Source organism: Panthera uncia, chromosome D4 (assembly GCF_023721935.1).
Source record: "Panthera uncia isolate 11264 chromosome D4, Puncia_PCG_1.0, whole genome shotgun sequence".
Taxonomy (NCBI): Eukaryota; Metazoa; Chordata; class Mammalia; order Carnivora; family Felidae; genus Panthera; species Panthera uncia.
The window spans coordinates 586063-609191 of record NC_064807.1 but is presented as its reverse complement, the minus strand read 5'-3'; the positions used below and the strand labels follow the sequence as shown (position 1 = coordinate 609191).

At 39.9% G+C, this 23129-nt stretch overlaps 2 protein-coding genes across 4 annotated transcripts in view; one reads left to right on the top strand and one right to left on the bottom strand.

Annotated features, from left to right (window-relative positions):
• Positions 1 to 23129, bottom strand: part of CENPP (centromere protein P) — a 228303-nt gene that overhangs the window by 114297 nt on the left and 90877 nt on the right. The gene's annotated exons all lie outside the window — the stretch shown is intronic.
• Positions 20235 to 23123, top strand: OMD (osteomodulin). Its single transcript, XM_049635910.1, has 2 exons — positions 20235 to 21535; positions 22453 to 23123. Exons 1-2 carry the CDS (start codon positions 20596 to 20598, stop codon positions 22758 to 22760), a joined length of 1248 nt encoding a protein of 415 aa, XP_049491867.1. The 5' UTR covers positions 20235 to 20595; the 3' UTR covers positions 22761 to 23123.

Here is a 23129-nt window from a genome sequence, read left to right as displayed (position 1 = left end):
AAAATGTTGAAAAAAAAAATTAAAAAAAAAAAATTAATGATTATTACCGCATTATAAAACCTCTACGAAAAAGCAAAGTGTTTACATAAATCTGTAATTCACATTGTTTATTATCTCAGTTATTATAAGCTTTCAACAATATGTCAATTGTTGCGTTATATGACAATGTCACCTTGTATGTAAGGAGTACTTTCTTTTTTTTTTTTTTTTTAATTTTTTTATTTTTTTTATTTAATATATGAAATTTACTGTCAAATTGGTTTCCATACAACACCCAGTGCTCATCCCAAAAGGTGCCCTCCTCAATACCCATCACCCACCCTGCCCTCCCTCCCACCCCCCCATCAACCCTCAGTTTGTTCTCAGTTTTTAACAGTCTCCTATGCTTTGGCTCTCTCACACTCTAGCCTCTTTTTTTTTTTCCCTTCCCCTCCCCCATGGGTTTCTGTTACGTTTCTCAGGATCCACATAAGAGTGAAACCATATGGTATCTGTCTTTCTCTGTATGGCTTATTTCACTTAGCATCACACTCTCCAGTTCCATCCATGTTGCTACAAAAGGCCATATTTCATTTTTTCTCATTGCCACGTAGTATTCCATTGTGTATATAAACCACAATTTCTTTATTGTAAGGAGTACTTTCAAGATGTCCCTTCTAAGACCTCAGTTGGAAGAGCCTAGATGGGTACTGTCCATTCTATAAAAACTGTCTACTCAAATATGACAAACTGAACAACTCTGAAAACCCAGCTGGTATAAATGAACAGGCAGAATAGTAAACAAAACACAAAGGAACTAAAAGCTCTGCATAAAAGAATCCTTTATCTATTTTTTATTCACATTCAACATAGGCAAAACTAGAAAATAAAAAAAATTAAAATATTGGCTTGAAGTAAAATATTTGTGCTTTGGTTTAATTTTTCTCCTCCTGCCCAGTAACATAAACTATTTTTCAGAAAACTCTAATTTATATATGACACTTTTGGCACAGTATTAATGCTTTTTCATAGTAACATTACTGAAATACTCCAAATTATGCCTGTTATGAAAGATAATGCTTTATCTTAAATCACCCCCAAAACTAGATTTTAAGTAATTTTGAGGGTAGCAGAAAAATATTACATGTATGTAAGATGGGGTGGAGGGTTTGAAAATCCAGGTCAGGAATGGGTAAATAGGTCTTGTTTTTCCTAGTGAGGGTCTCCAACTTTGGCACTGCTGGCATCCTGGGCTGGACTGTACTGGTAGGGGGTGGGGGGTGTGGAAAGTCTCTACCCAGGAGACGCCAGTGTCAAATTGCAGCTGGTTGAGAATAATGCTTTATAGGAAATTTACTTAATTTCTAAACTCTGACCCAAGTTTGGAAACCTAAAGCAAACAGTTAGTTTTGTTTATAAAGCTGTAGGGATAAGATCCAAGTGTGATTAAGATAATAAAAGTTAACCACCAGTAGTGACATAACAGGATGAGCCCAGGAATACAGAGTTTGAGTTGGAAGAACAAACCCAGAAATCCAGCTCCATTTATAGCTCTGGCAAGTCAATATCTCTTTGAGCCAGTCTCCTCATCTGCAAAGGGCAGTGGTGACAATACTGATCAGTTATGTTGCCATGAGATTGAATGACAAAATGTATGTGAATTTTCAAGGAATGAGAAAAAATAATACTAAAATTTGTATGGAACCACAGAAGACCATGAATAGCCAAAGTAATCTTGAGAAAGAAAAAAGCTGCAGGTACCACAACACCAGATTTCAAGGTAAACTACACAAAGCTGTAGTGATCAAAATAGTATGGTTCTAGCACAAAACTCATAGATCAATAGAACAGAATAGAGAGCTCAGAAATAAACCCATATTTATATGTCAATCAGTCTACTACAAAGGAGGCAAGAATATACAATGGGGAAAAGACAGTCTCTTCGATAAATGGTACCGGTACCGGGAAAACTGAACAGCAACGTGCAAAAGAAAGAATCTGGACCAGTTTGTTACACCATACACAAAAGTAAACTCAAAATAGATTAAAGACCTAAATGTCAGACCCAAAACCATAAAACTAAAAGAAAACATAGACAAATAATCTCTTGAACATTGGCCATAGCAACATATTTATGGATATGTCTCCCCAGGCCATGGAAACAAGAACAAAAATAAACTACTGGGACTACACCAAAATAAAAAGCATTTGCACAGCGAAGGAAAGCATTAACAAAACTAAAAGACAACCTATTGAACAGGAGGAGAGATGTGCAAATGACATATCCAATAAAGGGTTAGTATCCAAAATATATAAGGAACTTATACAACTCAACACGAAAAAAGCAAACATCTGATTTAAAAAAGGGCAAGAGTCTGAAGAGACATTTTTCCAAAGAGGACATTCAGATGCCAACAGACACATAAAAAGATGCTCAACATCACTCATCATCAGGGAAATACAAATCAAAACCACAATGAGGTATCACTTCCCACTTGCCCAAATGGCTACGATGAAGAAGACAAGAAATAATAAGTGTGGAGGAGGATGTGGAGAAAAAGGAGCCTTCATGCACTGTTGGAGGGGATGTAAATTCATGGAGCCAGTGTGGAGAACAGTATAGAGGTCCCTCAAAATTAAAAACAGAAATACCGTATGAACCAGTTAACTCCACTACTGGTTGTTTACCCAAAGAAGATGAAAACGCTAATTTGTAAAGATAGATGCACCCATACATTTACTGCAGCATTATTTACAATAACCACGATACAGAAGCAGTCCAAGTGTCCATCCATAGATGAACAGCTAAAGAAGATGTGGTGTATACATCTTTTTTATGGCTGAATACTACTCAGATGAATACTACTAAGCCATAAAAAAGAATGAAAACGTGCAATTAGTGACAATATGAATATACCCTGAAGGTATGATGCTAAGTGAAATGAGTTAGAGAAAGGTAAATACTACATGACTACTTATATGTGGAATTTAAGAAACAAAACAAACCAACAAACAAAAGAACAAACAGACTTAAATACAAAGAACAAACTAGTGGTTGCCAGAGGAGATGTGGGTGGGGGGATTAAGGGTGCAAACTTCCAGTTATAACATAAGTAAGTCACAGGGAATATAGTCAATGATACTGCAGTAACGTGTGATGACAGATGACCAGTATGTTTACCACACTGAACACTGAGTGCTGTAAAGACTTGTCCAATCAGCAGAAACTAATATAACAGTGTATGTCGACTATACATCAGTTACAAAAACAAAGTATGTGAAAATGATTTGTAAACCATAAAGTTTCATAAAATATGAGTAACTGTTATACTGGACAATTACTGACTGATGAGAAAAATTAAAGACTGTGATGTCCTTAAAGAGATTGTATTACATTGATAATCATATTAAAATTAAAATATTCTAAAGTTCCAATGATATCAATAACCCATTTTACTACAATGTATCATAAAAATAAAACTGTGATATCATGTCACTTACAAGAACATAAGAAAAGTCAAAGTTCACTGAAATTGTAAAAATCCAGGTCTTGAAATTAATAATCAAATTCATAAGGTTAGAATTACCTAAACAGCACTTCGGTGGCTCAGTGGGTTGAGTGTCCGACTTCAGCTCAGGTCTTGATCTCACGGTCCATGAGTTTGAACCCTGCATCGGGCTCTGTGCTGGCAGCTCAGAGCCTGGAGCCTGCTTCGGATTGTGTCTCCCTCTCTCTCTGCCCCTCCCCTGCTCATGTGCACATATGCACATGCACACACTTTCTCAAAAATGAATAAACATTAAAAAATTAAAAACAAAAAAAACAAAAAGAAATTACCTAAACAAACAAATCAGTCTATTATCTCAGTAGCAGAATTTAAAGTAGCTAAATTAACCTTTTTCTTTTTTTTCCTTTTTTTAACGTTTATTTATTTTTGAGACAGAGAGACAGAGCATGAACGGGGGAGGGTCAGAGAGAGAGGGAGACACAGAATCCGAAGCAGGCTCCAGGCTCTGAGCTGTCAGCACACAGCCCGACGCGGAGCTCGAACCCACGAACCGTGAGATCATGACCTGAGCCGAAGTCGGCCGCCCAACCGACTGAGCCACCCAGGCGCCCCTAAGTTAACCTTTTTCTAAAAAAGAACAAAAAATTTCAAACTGCTGGAAATGATTCCTGAAATCACTGCAATAACTTTCCTGTTGTTAATGTTTGTTCTTCATCCCACAGCTGTTAACCATTTTTGGTTATAAGTTTACAAATAAACAAATCACTAATAACAATTATAAACAACCAAAGTTTTTTGCCACAAACCCATTTTATGGTGAATATAAAATATTACTCACTTGAAATCCATTAAAGTTTGGAAACAGATGAATCATGACAACTTACTGGGTTTATTAAGGACTTCAAGATAGAAAAAAAATCTCAAGGGGTAGCTGGGTGGTTCAGTCGGTTAAGTGTCTGACTTCAGCTAGGGTCATGATCTCACGGTTCACGAGTTCAAGCCCCACATCAGGTTCTCTGCTGTTAGTGCAGAGCCCGCTTCAGATCCTTTGTCTCCTTCTCTCTGCCCTTCCCTCACTTCTACTCCTTCAAAAATAAACATTAAAAAATATTAAATTTTGATTTTAATTAAATTTATTTTGTTTTTTGTGCTTTTAGTGTCACAGCTGAGAAACCGCTGTGTAATCCAAGGTCATAAAAACTGACACCCATGTTTTCTCCTAATATTCAGCAGTTTTAGCTCTTACACTTCGGTCTGTGTTCCATTTTGAGTTCATTTCTGCATGTGGTATGATGTGGATATCCAGCTGTCTTAGCACCTTTTGTTGGAAGCAGATCAGGATGCAAACTATGTTCACCACCCCAGAGGCTCGTCCAAGCCCTTCCCAGGCCACACTTCCACCTCCCCCTCCTCCCTCCCCACCCCAGCAAACATCCATTCATTAACTCCTTCCTCCAATCAGAACTTGGCCACCAGCAGCACAGCTCACTCCTTAAAAGTTTCTTTTTATAAATTTGCTGAATAACTGCTAACCTGAGAAACATAAGGGCAGTTCTGCTTCCTGGGTCTGTAAATCCCCCTCTCACCCATATGCCTAATCATTTCAACACCTTGAAGAAACCAAAGTGTTCCTCTCACCTAAAGGGTACTTGCAGCAATACTATATAATTCCACAGAAAACACAGAGGATGTTGGACTAAGTCTCCAAGGTGACTCTTAAGAATTCGAACATGGGACTGAAGGAAAGGGTTGGCTATAAAACGGTAACCCCCAAGAAACAGAAGGACAAAGATGGAGTGGCACCCGGAGCAAAGGGACCAAGAGAACTTTGCAACTAGAAACAGCCTCACTCAAGGTCCTCAGATGAGCAAACTGTTTCCCCAGAGAGAACAGGACACTTAAGACCCGTGACTTACGACAAGCTGTGCGGACTAGCCTCTGGGGCTGGTTAGTCACTGTGACCCTACAGCTATGGGGAGTCTACTGTCTCTGCCCATTTTGAGACCACAGAATAGCCTATCTCTAATTCACATACCTTAAAAAAGATACATATTTCTAAATTTTCCCCCCCAAAACGAGCCCATTGGGGCACCTGGGTGGCTCAGTTGGTTGAGTGTCCGACTTCAGCTTAGGTCATGATCTCACAGCCCGTGAGTTCGAGTCCCACATCGGGCTCTGTGCTGACAGCTCAGAGCCTGGAGCCTGCTTCCAATTGTGTCCCCACCTCTCTCTGCCCCTAACCCACTCGCATTCTATCTCTGTCTCTCTCAAAAATAAATAAACATTAAAAAAAATTAAAAAAAAAAAAGAGCCCCTTAAATTTATTAGACAATTACCGAATTTTCACCATGGGAGGGCAGTCTTATTCTAATATACTGTGCAAGCCTGAAAATACAGACAATAGACATTAAAAAAAATAATCTTAAACACTACTTTCATATTTTAAAAAGTTAAACACATGATGGGGGCACCCGGCTGGCTCAGTTGTTAGAGCATGTGACTCTTGGTCTTGGGGGTTATAAGTTGAAGCCCACATTGGGTACAGATCACTTCAAAATAAATCTTTTAAAAAAAGGTGAACAAGGGCATCTACCTAGAAGCAGTCACACATGGTCTAATAAAAAATAGGAAATTCCTAATTTCCTAATAGGAATTAGGAAAACAAAGGAATGGAATATCTGAAAAATGGACAAGCAGAATTATGCTTTATATACTTATAGAATATCTAAGTATCCTCACAAGACTATACAATCTTGCAAGCAAGGGGCGCCTGGGTGGCTCAGTCAGTTAAGCATCCAACTTCAGCTCAGGTCATGATTTCAAAGGTTTGTGGGTTCGAGGCCCACATCGGGCTCTGTGATGACAGCTCAGAGCCTGGACCCTGCTTTGGATTCTGTGTCTCCCTCTCTGCCCCTCCCCTGCTCGCACTCTGCCTCTCTCTCTCTCTCTCTCTCAAAAATAAATAAACATTTAAAAAAATTTTTTTAAATCTTACAAGAAAAGAACAGTAGCTAGCATTTACTGAGCCCATACCATATGGCAACAATAAACTAAGCATTTAAATGCAATGTTCAAATACCAAGCACTCAACCATCATGTTACCTTATGACAGCACACGCACGCACACACACCAGTTCCCCAAATCACAGAGAAACACAAAAAAGCTTGCAACAATGAAAACAATTTAGAAAAAGAACAAAGTTGGAGGATGTATACTACCTAATGGCAAAATGTAATTTAAAGCTGTTGTAACCAGTAAGGCTACAATAGAACAGAACTGAGAATCTAGAAACAAACCTGTACATTCATGGTTAACTGATTTTTGGTGAAGATATCAAGGTAATTCAATGGGGAAATAATCATCTTTTCAACATATTGTCCTGGAAGAGTTGGAATATTCACGTGCCAATTCACATGCAAAAAAAAAAAAAAAGTGAACTAATTAGACCCTAACCTCACAATGCATTCAAAAACTAACTTAAGGGGCGCCTGGGTGGCGCAGTCGGTTAAGCGTCAGACTTCAGCCAGGTCACGATCTCGCGGTCCGTGAGTTCGAGCCCCGAGTCAGGCTCTGGGCTGATGGCTCGGAGCCTGGAGCCTGTTTCCAATTCTGTGTCTCCCTCTCTCCCTGCCCCTCCCCCGTTCATGCTCTGTCTCTCTCTGTCCCAAAAATAAATTAAAAAAAAACGTTGAGAAAAAAAAAAAAAAACTAACTCAAAATAAAGGGCACCTGTGTGGCTCAGTCAGTTGAGCGTCCAACTTTGGCTCAGGTCAGGATCTCACAGCTTGTGAGTTCGAGCCCCGCATCGGGCTCTGTACTGACAGCTCAGAGCCTGGAGCCTGCTTCGGATTCTGCGTCTCCCCCTCTCTCTGCCCCTCCCTTGCTCACACTCTGTTTCTCTCTCTCAAAATAAGTAAACATTAAAAAAAAACAACAAACACCTAACTCAGATCATAGCCCCAAATTTAAGAGATAAAACTACAAACTTCTGTAAGAAGATAGGAAGAAATCTTTAACCAGTTAGTCAGGCAATTAATTCTTAGACTTGACACCAAAAGGCATGAAAAAACTATAAAAGAAAAAAAAATAATTTGGGCTTTACAAAATTAATGTATGTGTACCAAAAGACGCTATTAAGAAAATGAAAAACTTGTGCCATGGACTGGAAGAAAAAAGATTGTAAGCCATATATCTGATAAAAGGACTTGTATTCAGAATATGTAAAGAACCCTTCACTCATAATAAGACAAACAACCTAATTAAAACAGGCAAGGGGCGCCTGGCTGGCTCAGTCAGTAGAGCATGTGACTCTTGATCTCAGGGTTGTAAATTCAAGCCCCATATTGGGCTCTGAGATTAATTAAAAATAAAACCTTTAGGGGCACCTGGGTGGCTCAGTCAGTTATGCATCCAATTTAGGCTCAGGTCATAATCTCACGGTTTGTGGATTCAAGCCCCGCATCAGGCTCCGTGCTGGTGGTGTGGAGCCTGCTTGGGATTCTTGCTTTCTTCTCTCTCTCTGGCCCTCCCCCATTCATGCTTTCTCTCTCTCTCTCTCTCAAAATAAATAAACTTTAAAAAAAAAATAAATAAAATAAACCTTTAAAGAAACAGGCAAAATTTGCTATACATTTTTATTGTAATTCCTACCAAAATTCCACCAAGATTTTTTGTAGATAGAGATGATGTTATTCCAAAACTTATGTGGAAAGGCAAAGGAACCAGAATAGGCACAATAATTCTGGAAGAAAGGGAAGACTCGTTCCATCTGATTTCAAGGTAACACCAAATGCTGAGGATGTATAGACAGTGGATCTCTCATACTTGGCCAGTGGGAATTTAAAACGGCAAACAGTTCATAAGATGTTTTAAAACTAAGCATGGGCTTACCATGTGACCTAGCAGTTACAGTCCTCAGCATCTACCCCAGGGAGATGGAGATGGATGTTCACATAAATATCTGTATAGGAGTGTTTACAGTATGTTTATTAGTAATAGCCCCAGACCAGAGCAACCCACAGTCTTCAGCAGATGAACAGTTAAACCACTCATAAATACATCCTTTTTAAGGAACAGTAGTAACGAAACAGAATAAATTGATATACAACCTGATCAACAACCTGTATGAATCTTCAGACTGATGCTGAGTAAACTGTCAATTCCAAAAGGTTATGTATTATATTATTCCATTTATATAATATTCTTTTTTTATTTAAAAAAAATTTTTTTAACGTTTATTTATTTTTGAGACAGAGAGAGACAGAGCATGAACGGGGGAGGGCCAGAGAGAGCGGGAGACACAGAATCGGAAGCAGGCTCCAGGTGGGGCTCGAACTCACGGACCGCGAAATCGTGACCTGAGCTGAAGTCGGACGCTTAACCGACTGAGCCACCCAGGCACCCCTATATAATATTCTTAAAATAACAAAATTGGAACAACAGAATAGATTACCTGTCAGGAGCTAGGGAAGGGAGGGAGACAAACAAGACATTTCTGTGGCTATAAAAGGGTAACATCCTTTATTTGATGGCCACACCCTCAATATCCTGGTTGTGGTAACTAACATACTATACAGTTGTGCAAGTTTTGATAACTATGTTATCATTAGGGGAAATAGGCTATAGCACACATAAGATCTCTCTGTGTTATTTCTTACGATGTGTAAGTGTCTGCAATTATCTCAAAGTAACATCTTTAATTTAAAAAATCAATTAAGAAGTACTGATTACAGTAGAATGTAAGGTATCAGATAAATCAACACCAGGGGCCACGTTAAGGATGGTTTTATAAAATAACCATATAGCTGGCAGACAGTTCAAGAGGAAACGGTGGAATGTCCAGGAAAAACTCATTCTGCTGTGGGAACAGCGGCCTTTCACATTGAACAGGGGAAAGCGGTTGTTCAAGGGACACCACTGGGACATGGGGAGAGCGTCCGCCAAACATTCAGGTGGATGACACCGTACAGGAACTATAAATTCTAACAAATCAGAGGTTTAAGTGCAAAAACGAAAAACAATGAAAGAAACCAAGGAACTATAAATTCTAACAAATCAGAGGTTTAAGTGCAAAAACGAAAAACAATGAAAGAAACCATAGCGGTCCTAGAAGAAACCGTGGGAGAATTTTTCTGATAATGGGGAAGTGGGGAAGGTGGTTCTGACTCTGACACAAAAAGCCATAGAGCCTTAAGTAGAAACGAAGAAACTCAACAACGTCAAGTCTTTGTGGCAAAACGGTCACGAGCAGAGTCAAAGGACAAATGACAAACTGGAAAATAACAGTTTTAAGTCACAGCACATAGGCCTAACTTCCCTTATAAAGAAATCCCAAAACTTAATCAGAAAAAGACCTACAACACAATAGAAAAAAAAGTAAAAAAGACACGGACTGCTCCAGAAAAAGCCGCAGACACAGATGTAAAATGTCAGAGATATTCCAACAGACTCACAGTAAGAAAAGTGGATGCTCCAAGCAAGGCACCACTTTCACCCACCAGATCACCCTGATCAAGCAAGCACAGCAAGGGGGATTCGACACGTGCCCTTGATGCTCTCCGTGGAGAGCGTGCCCCCGTCTGCAGATTTATCCCTCAAGTGTAGCTGCACACACATGCAATGATGTATAAAAAGTTGTTAATTGCATCAGTGCTTGTATTAGGAAAAGATTAAGAACATCAAAAATTTGGGGGTGCCTGGGTGGCTCAGTGGGCTGAGCGTCTGACTTCGGCTCAGGTCATGATCTCACAGTCCATGAGTTCGAGCCCCACATCGGGCTCTGTGCTGACAGCTCAGAGCCTGGAACCTGCTTCAGATTCTGTCTCCCTCTCTCTCTGCCCCTCCCCTGCTCATGCTCTGTCTCTCTCTGTCTCAAAAATAAATAAAAACATTAAAAAAAATTTTTAAAAATCAAAAATTTCATGCAAGAATTCTTTCTAAAAATAATAATTTTTAAATATATATATATATTTGCTTCTAGGTGCATAAAATAAGTCTAGAAAGATTCACAAGAAAATAACCACACTATTCTACTGAAGGTCTCAAGGGCCGTGACAGTGTCCCTGGAATCCTACAATGTATTGGTCCTTAGCAGTGGCTACTGGGACGGGAAGCAGGGGGTTGGGAATAGAAGCTGCAGGGAGTTTTCGTGGTATACCTTGTAACATAGAAATATGTATTTGGTGTCGGCCCCCAGTTCCTGACATACAGCTCCTAAGTCCTTGGAATTTCCTGGGTGGTAATGGTATCTTTTGTTCTAAGGAGGTGACTCTGGGTGGGTTCCTTGATGGCTGATGGTCATAAGAAAGACCTGCCATGATTAGAAGCTTGGAACTTTCAGCCCCATCCCCCATCCTCTGAGGAAGAAGAGGGGCTCAAGATTGGGTTAACCATCCATCACACCTACATGCAGAAGCCTCCACAAAAACCCTTCAAGTACAGGGTTCAGAGAGATCTTTGGCTGGTGGGCATGTCCAAGAACCGAGAGCAGAGTATACCTCAATTCCAAGGGGACAGAAGCTCCTAGACTTAGGGTCTCCCCAGACCTCACATTACGTATCCCTTCATCTGGCTTTATGCCTGCAGCCTTTACCATATGCTTTATTAAATAATAATTCAATAAATATAAGCATTTGAGTTCTGTGAGCCATTACAGCAAATTATAAAACCTGAAGAGGGGCTGTGGGAACCTGCAGCCCAGCGGCACAGAGGTGGTGGGTAAGCTGCAAACCTACTAGCTGTGCTGTGCCTGGCATCCAAGGTGGGGACAGTCTTGGGGGAGTGAGCCCTTAACCTGTGGGATGTGATGCCAACTCTGTAGAGACAGTGTCAGAAATGAGTTGAATTGTTAGGGTACCCAGCTGGTGTCTGAAGGAAGAGGAAGGAGCAGGCAGCTGGAGGCCAGAAAGACAAGTCACCCGGTCCAAGAATGGGCAAGAGGTAGGTGTCAGAATTCTTTAAACGAGAAGGTCATGTTTGGAATGTATTTTTACTTATTTATATATATTTTTTAATTTCTCCTCCCCCCCTCCTCGGTTTTATACCAAACATGTTCACATGTTCTACTAACTGAGCCAGCCAGGTGCCCCTATCTTTGGAATTTATTTTAAAATATGAGGCAACACTGGAGGATTCTAAGCAGAAGCACTGTACAGTTAGATTTACTTTTATATAGAATAAATTGAAAGATGGGTTAGAGAGGGAGATGTGTGAACACAGGGAGACAAGTCAAGGCACTACTGCAACATCTCAGGGAGAGTTGCTGGTCACTGGAAAAAAGATGGCGGCAGGAAGACCAAGAGACACAGACACAACAAACAGATACTCCTGTGCTAGACCACAAAGGGCTCAAGTAGCAGACCCAATCTGACAGTGAGGCTGGTGGTTCTCAAGTTTTCATGGCACCCACAACACATGCTAACAGTGTAAGTTCCTGGGGCTGCGTCTAGAGCTTCTGACTCTGCAGGTCCAAGGCACAGAGATGCTGCCACCTGAACTTTAAATCAGCAGCCCCTGCAAATTCAGACACGGATGGCTCTTGCGCCACACTCTGGGATGCACTATTTAGAGAACTCCCAGACTTCTGGCTTCCATCAGACAGTGGGTGCAGTTGGGATGGGGCCACCATTTATGGGAAAAGAATGGAAGCCAGTAAGCGTGGGCAGATGCACAAAGATGGACTCTGTCTGCCGGGCACGTGTGACGTCTAGTGTTCAGACTACTGAAGGGCTCCCTGAATGGTCGCTCTGATGGAGGCAGTTCATCGGCGAAGGGTCATATGTGCCTCCCAAACTGATCTGACGTGGGATGCTGTGAGGCTGAGGCTTCCAAGCGTGTCAGACCTAGATGCTGGTCCTGGCTGCCTCTCTGAGGATACCCTCCCTGCCCAGATCACTCATCCCCGGCCATACTGTCTTCTCCATTCTGATACCAACTTGGCCTGCTCCTTCACTATATTCAGGTCTTTGCAAAACCATCTAAAATAGTAGCTGCCTTTCTTAAAACTTTTATTAACAGACTTTTACTTTTTGGAGCGATTTTAAGTTCACACCAAAACTGAGAAGGTACAGAGATTTCCTATACCTCTTGCTTCCTGCCGCTATAGGTGCTCCCAGCTCATCGTGAATGCTCCGTGTCCCAGTCCTGCAATCAGTCATTTCTTCAAGGAGCCTGGTTTCTTTTACCGGAGAATGGTGTTTGAGGCCAAGATCTGGCTGTTTGCTGCTGTTGGACACTCACTGCTTCTCCGCGCTCCCGGCCGACAGAGCCAGGAGACAGGTGTTGCACCCCGGCCCGCGCGCACACACACGTCTAGAAACATGTCTGCCCGGCGCCAGCTGTGTGTGAGCAGCCCGAACGTGAGCTCATGCTGAGGTCTCCGCCCTGGCCCCTCGCTGCGTGTGTCGTTCCCACTGCCTCCCCTTGCTTGTCTGTAACTTCCGTCCAGCAGCGGGACATCTGGCTCCCCCATCAGCCACACAGGTGTGCACGGGAGCGTCAGAACTGCTGGCCTGTGCCCGTGTCATTCCTGTTTAATCCCCCATCTTGCTTTATTCTCCTCCACTGCACTTGGTACCAGTTCATCTATTTTCTATCTTCCTTTTCCTGACAACAGGGACTTGCTGCTGAGTACCTAACACTTAAAACTGCCTTGAACAAAGCATGTGCTCAATAAGTATTAGCTGAATGAATGTAATGAAAACAGTCCTTAATTACCACAATTCAGCAGGTGTCAGTCTGACCTTTCTCTGCCAGCACTATTCAGCTATGAAGATACTATATCTACTCAATTAAATTAAAATCATAGATTATAACTTAGACTTTTCATCGATTCAGTGGACTTCTCTCTCCAAACGGCTGCAATTATAACCACCAGCCTGAAACCGTGAACTATGACCATCACTTACAGCTTCTGCTTTGTCCTCTAAGGCCTGACTGAGCCAGCACTCCCCGGATCCCCCTGCCCCCAACCCATGCCTCCTGGACACCGTCCACCTCTTTCAAATCTCCTAGACACGTGTGATTTTCTGTGCTCTAGCTACTGACTGATACACATTCTTTTCACATTTGTTAGGAACATGAACAACACAATTACTCAGAAATTCAAATCACAGTGTGTTAAACGAAGAATTATAGAACAATTAAATTTCAATTTAAAGTTTATCTTCCAAAAGAACTGTGAGGGTACATAAAATGACTTTTGGAAAAATTACACAGATTTGCTCTCTCTTCCTTAGTGTGGAAGCCTTAAGAACAAAGACTAATAGGAAACATATGGACAAGATCAGTAACAAGATGAAATCTTGGCCCAGATACGGTCTGCCATGTCTTACATACCAGTGTCTCAAATAATAGATGAGATTTTTACAATACTGCCAAGCATCACTTGAAACACAGCATGCTTTAAAAAAACCTGAAGTACAAGAAAATAAATCTGCTGATTTCTTTGTAAAAATCTAATGGTAAACACTACTTGAGGACACAAAAACAAATTCCAGGATTCATTTTACCTTATTACTTTGTACAAACTTTAAAAGAGCCTTCCAAACAATGAGCTCCAAGTTCACTGCCAAGAAATACAAGTTAACTCTCTGCTGAAAATATGAAAACACTAGTATAAAAATGTAGCATTTAAGCAGTTAACTGCTACTCTACCACTACTCTTCAGGACAGACAACTCACTGAAATGAGATTTTCTACATCTACAAAATAAAAGCAACAGTAGTTGGTCAACAGAAGCTTCTATTTCCATCTCAGTCGATACTGTAAAATTATTTTTTGTGCTACTGTAAACAGGCAAATCAGAGTTCTACCTTCTGAGTATAAGACACTAAATTCTGTCGCCAGATTAATTTTTGTTTCAAAGGTTATCGGCAGGCATTCCAGTGCAGGAAGGTGAGAATGGGGATAGGAAACAGGAAAGAAGATAAAATTCTCTGTGTAGAAAAGTCCTATCTTTAATCTGTCACTAATGACAAACTCCTTCATTTAAAAAGATAACTAGACATTACTCTATAGAGGAATGTTTATGTTCCTAATCTTGGTTCCCTGTCTTCATAAAGGGAAGCAGCAGTGTGAACATAACGGTTCAGACAAGCGCCATTTCAAGACAGCTCTGAGTTCCACCTTAAACTGCTGAGAAGCTGAGCTCCATGTCACAGGGGACCTTAATTTGGAGAATTCCTTGGCATGAAAATGAAAATAAAAACAGTAATCAGTACATGCTGTTTCATTTAGTTCTGTTTGCCTTTCATATTAGAGGAAATTCTTGCCACACCTCAAACCAAAATTAAGGGGAAAAGAGGGGGAAGTAAGCCACATAAATCTGACCCACAGCACAAGCATCTCAATTTGAATCCACAAAGTTTTGGATAATGAAAAGAAATACATAATTTTAATTCAAGCCAAGTGTTTTCCAAGCAGATTATATTTGCTTAAATTGCTACAGTAATTCAAGGACAGCCCTGTCTGGACACACAGTCACTGTGGATTTTTAAGAGACTCAGTTAAAGAATTTAGGAATATCTGATTCAATTTACAGGATTTGCAAATTCATCAACCCCTGAAAACTAAAGCAAACTCAACAGGTATGACGATAAAATAATTTTCAATTTTTTAAGAAAGTATTCCTACTGTTAAAATTTTTTTAAGTAGATTTGATTTGTTTAACATTAAAATAGCCGGCAGCCATCATGAAAGCACAGTATCTGAGAAAAGCTACATTAAAACTCTGATTAGCACAAATATTCAGAGAAAGAAGTGATACAGTGATTTTAATTTTCTAACTTAATATTTACCCAATAAATAATCTTTGTTTAGATTTTGTTTGTTATTCAGAATGAAAGATTTCTCAGGTTAATGGAATAATTTTCTCTCCTCCTCTCTCAACTTTAAATGACAGAAACTAGCAAATGTCTGTGAGCCATACACCCGAGCAGGGTGACAGGGAAGAAGGATATGTGTACAAATTTCCAAGACATTTTCTTAAAATTTCTCTGTTGACCAGATCCTTGACAGTAACATGGTTTTGCTTTCATTTGTCTCTGCCTGAAAGGGAAGATGTGAGTGCTCTATCTAGCATAAAGGAAATAGTTTTTTGGGTTTCAGTTAATTAAGATTTAAATGTATTCTGGCTAAAAAAATTTTGAAATGTTCATATTTCTAATAGCAAAAGACTCTCACTTCCTTAGGCCTTGGGTGTTAACAGGGATGTATACTGCTTCACTTTTATAGAGTTAAATTTAAAACTGCTTCGGAAAGAAATCTGAGTCATATACTAACACTTTGGTTTCTTAGACCCTAGTTTGTATGGCATACCAATGACGTAATTGAGTCTTTAAAATGATAAAATGCAGTGAGCCTTTCCAATTACTTTACACTTTCCAGAGCAAAGTTTGATCTCATTTTAATTAAAAATTTCTTATGAAAACACAAGTGCTTTTTCCCAATTAAGAGAAATGTTACAACATAGAAACATTTGTAGCCATAATACAAAAAATTCGCGTTAGTGGATATTTAAAAAAAAACCGGTTAACATATGCTTTCCTTTGCTTTAAAGTTTCCCGTTCACATCTGTTATTTTTCTACTACTCTATGTAATGGGAATAGCATGCTGTGATGGAGACGCCACTCGGAGACAACAGCCATGTTCTCTCTGACTGTGTCCATTTAAAGAAAACACTGTGGCAAAATAACACCTAGAAATAATCAGCATTAGTAGGGACCAGCATCGCTAACAAGATGTAATCAGCAATTTACTAATCCAATCCTCCATTCAACAAACCTTTCAGCGCTTATACACCTGTGCATGGAACTAGATTCTGCCAGAAGTTAGGTCAGGAAATGGGAGAACTGACAGTGAATGTGCTGGTTTGCTATGAGCTGCCCCATAGGGAACAAGGCATAAACCGTACCACATGAAAAGGCAGAAGTAATAAAAACATGGTTAGCAAATGGCTGGGAAGAGATCAGTTGAGTGGAAAATTTGGATAAAAAGAAGTAGAGGCAATTTTAACAGGCAAACTAACCAGGGATGAAGCTGAAGATTAAGATGAACAGAAAATATGGGGCCTATGCATGGAGACAGGATTGATCTCAGACCAAAAAACTGGACTTGGTCAAAAGGAAGTGGGACCAGGCTACACTTGGCTACACAGCCAAGGTCCTCAGGGGATGACCAAGAAGGCAACCTGTCCTTAGGGAAAGCCTGTCTTCACAGGTGGCCAAGACCAAAATCTGGCAACACGAAAGAACCCTTTATTTTCAAAGACACCCCCATCATAAGGTCTTGATTTGAAATCGAAGGTGTGCAGTTAAGTGCAGGATCAAAAGTATCATCCAGGTTTCCTTTCTCCCCAATGATTTCTCATAATTGTTGAATACAGCCATGACTTTAATTCTCAAATGTAAGGTTACTAATTGATTATTGCTAATGTTTTTTGTTTTGTTTTGTTTCTTGCTAATGTTCTTAATACAAGGATGAACTTCAGAGCTCTGATGAGCAATGCTCACTTCAAAGTTTATCTGTGAAATAGTCAGCTTCCAACCCCTGCCCCCCACCTGCACATCTCTGTCCCTTGGCCTCTACCTTGTGAGACACAGCAACCTAACAGCACAACCCCTAGTGCAGTGAGACTGAAGTGAAGTATGACACGGACTTTAAAAAGTTAATATGGTCGACTATAATGAGTACAATAAGATATACAAATTTAACACATAAAATATTATCAACTAGTGAGTAAAATGTATAGGATGCTCTATACCCATTCTTGCTAAACTCCCAACATTTGACCAAATGATGCTACCAAGACTTCCTTGTCTGTCCCAAGCAGGGTTAAGCTGCTGTGCCCATGGCCAGTGCGGTCTCTGCTGTGAGCCTTATTGCCCTCTGAGAATAGGTTCGCTGTGTTGTGTCTCCCCATAAGCTCTTTGCTCTTTCCGTGTGTTTCCCCCACCAAGCACAATGCCTCACCCCCAGACGTTAACTCCAGACAACCATTAACTGAAGTTAACTCAACCAAGCTAACTAACTAACTACTCATATTTGTAGTGTGGATTACTAACCGTGTTCACACACATCTAGCACAGGTACTAACGGCGGCAGGCTACAGGGCGCTCCCAAGCTTCCCAGCACCATGTGACTGCCCTCTGGGATGAGACCACACTCCCCCCAGGACTCTTTCCCACTTCAGTGTGAGAACCAGGCTTGACTACATGAATAAATTAAATTAGGTGCTCATTCCCTGAGTGCAGATTCCACAGCTCAGAATTCAGGCCCTCTAAATTCTGGTCCAGACTGGCTGCAACAGTCTTATATTGCTCCTTCAACAGCTAGCCACTATTTCCCAGATGCCCTACTCTGTGTTGTTTACATATTTTGCTCATCTCTTCTATCTGGAAATCTTTCTCCCTGCTTTCCTCTATGGGAACCTTAATATTCCTTCAGACTCCAGTTCAAATGCCTCATCTTCCATGAATCCCATGGATAAAAAGCAACAATGCATGGAGTCTATTTAGATTTGTAAAAGAAAACTGACTTTCAAAATCACAGATTGTTTTAAAAGATCAAACCACTGGGGCGCCTGGGTGGCTCAGTGGGTTGAGCATCTCTTGATTTCAGCTCAGGTCATGATCTCAGAGTTTGTGGGTTTGAGCCCTGCATTGGTCTCCATACTGACAGCACAGAGCCTGCTTGGGATTCCCGCTCTCTTTGGCCCTCCCATGCATAGGTGCTCTCTCTCTCTCTCCCTCTCAAAATAAATAAATAAATAAACATTAAAAAAAAAAAAAGATCAAACCATTGCTATTTTGGCATACTGTGTAGGTAGGGATAACAAACTATACATGAATAAACAATTGTTTCATCCTATCTTCTTAGTTTAAAAAAAAAAAAAAAAAGCAACAGCAAGGTCATCATCCAAAACCAGTGGGGAATGAGGCTTTAGAGGCTTGTCTAGAAGGAGATGTCATTGAGCAGCATCGAGTGCCCTTGAACTTAAAGTGAGACCAGCTGGCGTGGTCTGTTTTCCCTCCACGGACTCTGCTGCGTGAGTCAGGCTGTGGGTAGATGGATAACTGAAGGCACCAGGGTTGGAGTTCCCGGGACGAGGATGAGGATGAAAGGGCCAGAGGGCCTAGGGCATTTGCAGACGGGGGCAACAGTGCTGTGGGTCCAGGCTGCTAAGAGGACCTGAGCACACTGGAAGGCATGAGCGAAGGGCAGGGAGAACACGGTGGGATCCATGTATTTAGGTGCCACTGAAACTGTGGAATTACTGCAGTTGGAATCAACACGTGAGTGAATTATGAAGACAAGTCCGGTGTAAAGGAGCTGCACACCGGAAGTGACAAGGCCCACGGCGTGTGGGTGCACGGCAGGAAATACCACTGAGGGGAACAAAAGATCAAGGGTCCCTAACTCTACTTAACTAACGCCTTCAAGTCCCACATAAACACATGATTACATTCTACACATTTTTAGTTTCTGACAGGAAAATAAACAAGAAACTAGATGCTAGGGTCTGGGAGAGACTTTCTCAAATAGGGTCTGTTAGAGACCATGATTTAAGAAACGACTTTTTCAATTATCCCAATGATGAAAAATGGCTAGTACTGTTCTGGGGGAATCAGAGATAAGTCATATCATGACACACAGTAACCTTTTGACATTAATTCTCATGAAACCCTGAATAAGAATGGTACAGAAAAATAGCCTCAGAACAAAAGAGAGAGGTTTTTGTTTTTGTTTTTGTTTTGCTTTAACCTTTACCTAAATAACAAATTTATTCCATCTGGATCACTTTCTAATTTGCAAAGCACTTTTACACACATTCCTCACGTGACTGTAACAACCAGTTGATATAAGCAGACAAGCAATTACAATTCTCATTTTATTGATGAGGCAAGAGGCAGCTATGTTACGTGACCACCACAAGTGACAGCCTGAAATAACGGTCTTCAGGTTCCTTGTCCAGTACGCCATCCACCGCTTGCCACAACTTGAAGTTAACAGGGTTTCTCGAGCTGAGAGCTCCCTCCTTTAAATCTTACTCCACATACCCTCCTACTCCCTGTACTGCCCATCTCTGATTCTCCACCACACCTCAACTCCTGGGAGACCAGCTTGTTGTCAATACTGTTTATCTAGAACTTAACATAAAAACATTAGTGGAAAGAAAGAAACGTGTATAGAATAACCTATTAGAGGCTAAAACATTGCAGACTGTAAATGTTGTATTTAGGATTTGAAGCAATTATTCAAGTAGAGTCAAAGGCAAAATAATTGGGTCCTGGAAATGGTTTCGTGGAGGAAAATTTGAAATCACGGTTAGGTTTGGACAGAAAACACTAAGAGGAAACATGATAGCTATTTTTAATATCTCAAGCTCTTACATAAAGTGGAATGTTTCATATTCTTCTAAGGGCAGAAAAGAGCATCAGGAAACAGAAAAGAGAAGTGGGAAAGTGTTGGTTAATATTAAGTAAGACATAGAGTCTCTCCTCTCATAGGCAGTGACCACCACTGAAGGGACCAAATGGATACGGAACACCCAGCATTTTTAGTGGAGGGGTACCCAGCTGTGGGGTTGAGAGAGATCATGTTATTATTGTAAATCTACAGCAAGCAAGACAAACTTGGATTCTCTTAAAAGATGGTTATGTAGTCTGATACAATGCAAAGTGTGACCTTTTTTTTTTTTTTTAAGGTGTATTCATTTTGAGAGAAAAAGAGAGAGAGAGAGAATGAGCGGGGGAGGTATAGAGAGAGAATTCCAAGCAGGCTCCACACTCCACCCTACGTGGGACTTGATCTCATCATAGTGAGATCATGCATGATCTGGGCCAAAATCAAGAGTAGGATGCTTAAGGGACTAAGCCACCCAGGTGCCCCATCACTTTTTTGATACCACCTTACTGTACTTAAACATTAATTTTGGTTTCAGCATTGCCTGTTCATTCTGGATATTCTTTTATTTCAGTACAGATACAGATATTATGCATTTTATGTAACTGTCAATTTATATAAGAATTATTCTAAGTTTTAGTCACTTTTCCCACAATATATTTCCTTTCTCCTTGTAATAGGACAAAAAAAAAAAAAAAAAGAACATGGGCTTTTTAAGTCCAGCATGTGTCCTTTTCTGCTTTTTTGGAGTCAAAGTATACTGCCAATATGAAAATTATCAATGGGATGAAGATTATGATCAAGAGCCAGATGATGTCTACCAACCAGAATTTCAATTTCATCAGAATGAGGACTATCAAGTTCCTTTTCATCGGTACATGTTAGGCTGTGCCACTGAATGCTTCTGCCCACCCAACTTTCCATCATCAATGTACTGTGACAATCGCAAACTCAAGACTATCCCGCGTGTCCCAGCTCACATACAGCAAGTCTATCTTCAGTTCAACGAAATTGAGGCTGTGACTGCAGATTCATTCATCAATGCAACTTATCTTAAAGAAATCAATCTCAGCCACAACAAGATTACATCTCAAAAGATTGATTATGGTGTGTTTGCTAAGTTGTCAAATCTACTACAACTTCATCTACAGCATAACAACTTAGAAGAATTTCCATTTCCTCTTCCCAAGTCTTTGGAAAGACTTCTTCTTGGCTACAATGAGATCTCCAGATTGCAGACAAATGCCATGGACGGGCTAGTAAACTTGACAATGCTTGATCTCTGTTATAATCATCTTGAAGATTCCATGTTACAAGAAAACATACTTGCTAAAATGAAAAAATTAATGCAGCTCAACTTATGTAATAACAGATTAGAATCCATGCCTCCTGGTCTGCCTTCTTCACTTATGTACCTGTCTTTAGAAAATAACTCAATTTCTTCCATACCAGAAAATTACTTCAGTGAACTTCCAAAACTTAATGCTCTACGAATGTCACACAACAAACTACAAGACATCCCATATAATATTTTTAATCTTTCCAACCTTATAGAGCTCAATGTTGGACACAACAAACTGAAACAAGCATTCTATATTCCAAGGAATTTACAACACCTATACCTAGAAAATAACGAAATTGAAAGTATGTAAAATTTCATTATTTTTTAAAGACAAACAATAGTATTCTGACCTTTTAAAGAACAAATCTTCAAAAACTCTATGCTTTACACATTGCTGAAAATGGTTGATTTGAAGTAGCTAGGGAAATGGCAGAAGGTGGCCTCAGAAAGGTGTGCTATAAAGTTTATACTCTTTTATATTAAATTTCATCACTTGAAGCATTGAGAAGTAGTACTGTAGAGTACATGAAAAAATGGGAGTATCCTGAGTAGTGGGACTCCAGGTGATTTTCACTTTTTTCTTTTTGAGGTTGTTTTTTTTTTTTTTTTTTTTTTAATTTAAAAAAATTTTTTTTAACGTTTATTTATTTTTGAAAGGCAGAGAGACAGAGCACAAGCAGGGAGGGGGCAGAGAGAGAGGGAGACACAGAGACAGAAGCAGGCTCCAGGCTCTGAGCTGTCAGCACAGAGCCCAACGCGAGGCTCAAACTCATGAACTGTGAGATCATGACTTGAGCCGAAGTCAGATGCCCAACCAACTGAGCCACCCAGGCGCCTCTGAGATTCTTTCTATTAATAACTATCACTTAAATGTTTGTTAAATAATTAAATAGCCAACGAAGCCATCATTTTCTTAAAAATTTAAATTACGGTATAGTCAATATACAGTGCTATATTAGTTTCAGTTGTACAACAATTCTATACATTATTCTGTGCTCATTAAGATAAGTATACTCTTAAAGCCATCATTGGTTTTGATAATATAGAATTCATTTGTCATTTCATTTTCTTTATTATTTGATTACTATAAAAACTAATTAAACACAATCCCACCTATAAGTATTTTAAGTAATAAAACTATATCTCATATTTTAACAAAATCCAATGTAGGATTCTAGATGTAATGCAGCAAGATTAATTTTTAATTTGTATTTTTCAGATATCAATGTTACAGTGATGTGTCCATCTATTGATCCACTACATTACCACCATTTAACATACATTCGTATGGACCAAAATAAACTAAAAGAGCCAATAAGCTCATACATTTCCCTCTGCTTCCCTCTTCTACACACTATTTATTATGGTGAGCAAAGAAGCACTGATGGTCAAACAATACAGCTGAAGACCCAAGTTTTCAGGAGATTTCAAGGTGATGAAGACAGTGAAGAACGTGATGATCAACAAGAAGGTCCAGAACAAGAAGAAACAGAAGAAAACATTGACCCTCACTATTATGGAAGTTAAGAATGACAAGAAACTATAAGTATACATTTATGATTTTATACATTATTCAATATAAACTTAACTAAACATGGACAGCTTACAATAATACCTAGAATCATGTATTAGTATAAGATCAGACCGAATTTAAGTTCTTGGGAACATCTGCATCATTACGTAAGGTTCAAACCTACTTAAAATGATACAAGTCTTCAGAAATATAAATCAGAATGACAAGTGGGAATAAAAACTCAACTTGAGGGGTGCCAGGGTGGCTCAGTAGGTTGAGCGTCCAACTCTTGATTTTGGCTCAGGTCATGATCTCATGGTTCCTGACACTGAGCCCTGCCTGCATCGGGCTCTGCACTGACAGCCTGGAGCCTGCTTGGGATT